Raw genomic sequence first — 2,193 nt, forward strand, 5'->3', positions numbered from 1 at the left:
TCTGTTTTTATTTGGCAAATATACTTTGTTGAACAAAGAAATGTTACTATTTTACTAGATATTTATAAGCGGCTTCAGCATCATTATACCAAATATATGCAGTGGACAGACAATATCTATATGCAGTAAGAACCAAATACTAATATGCTCATGTATTTTGTGGGTTAGTTGTACATATAACATACAATAAACAAAACCATGTTAATACAATCAACACAACGGAAATGTGCTTTTATTCTTTTTTTATGGTTTCTTTGGGTAGGTATTCAAACATGCATGTCCTCTGGTATCCATCATGGAGTGCTGCAGCACATTCCACACCCCTACTTCTCCTAGGGCTGTGTACAAAGATAAACCACCAACACATGAACCAGACACGATGTTCAAATATTAATTCAGAGACACCAAAAAGACCTCAAAAAACAAGAAACAATCAAAAAATCCTCCAGAACCTTTCTAGTGAGTTTTAGTTGTCAGACAGTCTTTCATCGAAACCCTCGGGCAGTTGGACCTTCTCCTGGGTTTTCCTCAGTTTCCCGCTCTGGGCAGACGTGTCCTTGTGTCCAGAGTCGTTCTGCTGCCTCGTGAAGCGCTTGCACTTGCAGGAGGTCACCACATTGATCTTGTATATCCTGGAGCTGCCATCGTGGCACTGCAGCTGGATCCGCTGGGTCCTGGATCGGTCTATGACGCAGCGCCAGTCAGGGGCATCACGACGGCTCCAGAACCTCTTGGTGAGACCACCAATCCCGATCCAGTTGGAGCCCAGATTAGCTGGCAGACACTCCCCGGCACACACCAGTTCTTTGATTGGGCTGATGCTGGTGCACTGACCATCAGAGATGTACTTTGTGGATCTGAGTTCCCGGCACTCCACCTGGCTCTGGTTCGGACCTGGAACAATAAGGAGTTCTGTTTAGGCTGTCTTTCTTTGTTTCCTTATTTGTTTGTTTGTTTGTTTCATTCTTTCTTTCTTCTCAGATCTTAGCCGACAACCAGTTTTAGAATCAAACTCAGTTTTAACAACCTTAAGTGACAAAGTTATATGGATGGTAAATGGTAAATGGACTGTACTTATATAGCGCCTTTCTATCTTATTGAGACACTCAAAGCGCTTTACACTACAATCTGTGTCCTCATTTACCCATTCATACAGCACTCTACATCTCTACAAAGCTAATTGAACAAATCATTCTAAAGAGACTAATCAGAGCTTTATCACATTCATACACTGATGGGACACACATCGGAGGCAACAAGAGGTTCAGTGTCTTGCCCAGGGACACTTCAGCATGTGACTGCTGTGGGGTTCGAACCCCCAACTTTTGCATTGGAGGACGACTGCTCTAACCACTCAGCCACAGCCACACAAAGTTATCTTCATATCATAATAATACAATATTAAATTAAACTATAAGAAATCAAAAACATGTTTTTAGAATGACACAATTATTTTATCTTGAATGCATTAATTTGAGTTAATTTTTAACTATTAAATTAGGCAATGTTATACTGGAGACTGCAATAAAGATTCTGCATAAAATTTATGTTCATGTTGTTGAACAGGACCCTGAGGTGAATTTTGTTATGAATTGGGGCCATCCATCTGTCCATCCATTCCTCCATCCTGCCATATATTCATCCATCCATCGATTCATCCATCATCTTTACCCGCTTCTTCCTTTTTTGGTGGCAGGGGTCACTGGTGCCCCTATCAAGCCATCACTGTGCAAGAGGGACACATGAGACAAATGAGACAAACAACCATTCACTCTCTCACTCAAATCTAAGGACAATTTAGATTTACCTATTAGCCAAACATGCATGTTTTTGGTCTGTGGGAGAAAACCGGAGTACCCAGAGAAAACCAACACATGCACGGAGAGAACATACAAACTCCACCCAGAAAGGCCCCCAGGCTGGGATTTGATCTGGGGACCTTCTCGCTGAGAGGCTTATTGGCTGAGAGGCTCTACCAACTGAACCACTGTGCCACTATAGGGTTATCATTCTTTCTTTCTTTTTTTCTTCTTCTTCTTTTGGCTGCTCCCTGCGTTAGGGGTCGCCACAGCGAATTAAGTAGCACGAAGACTTGGCAGTTATTTTTACGCCGGATGCCCTTCCTGACGCAACCACAGAACACCAAGCTACCACAGCCCTCTGTGTGGAGCAGAGAGCTGCTATCTAGGACAT

General features: G+C 42.7%; 1 protein-coding gene across 1 annotated transcript in view; it reads right to left on the reverse strand.

Moving 5' to 3' along the window:
* Nucleotides 1-466: 466 nt before the first annotated feature.
* Nucleotides 467-2,193, reverse strand: part of LOC119425433 (sclerostin domain-containing protein 1-like) — a 2,618-nt gene continuing 891 nt past the window's right edge. The window contains exon 2 of the mRNA XM_037692962.1: nt 467-894. Coding sequence (XP_037548890.1) covers nt 467-894 — 428 coding nt within the window. The remainder of the gene's footprint in view (nt 895-2,193) is intronic.

The sequence above is a fragment of the Nematolebias whitei genome, chromosome 19 (genome assembly GCF_014905685.2).
Source record: "Nematolebias whitei isolate Nwh7 chromosome 19, NemWhi1, whole genome shotgun sequence".
Classification (NCBI taxonomy): domain Eukaryota; kingdom Metazoa; phylum Chordata; class Actinopteri; order Cyprinodontiformes; family Rivulidae; genus Nematolebias; species Nematolebias whitei.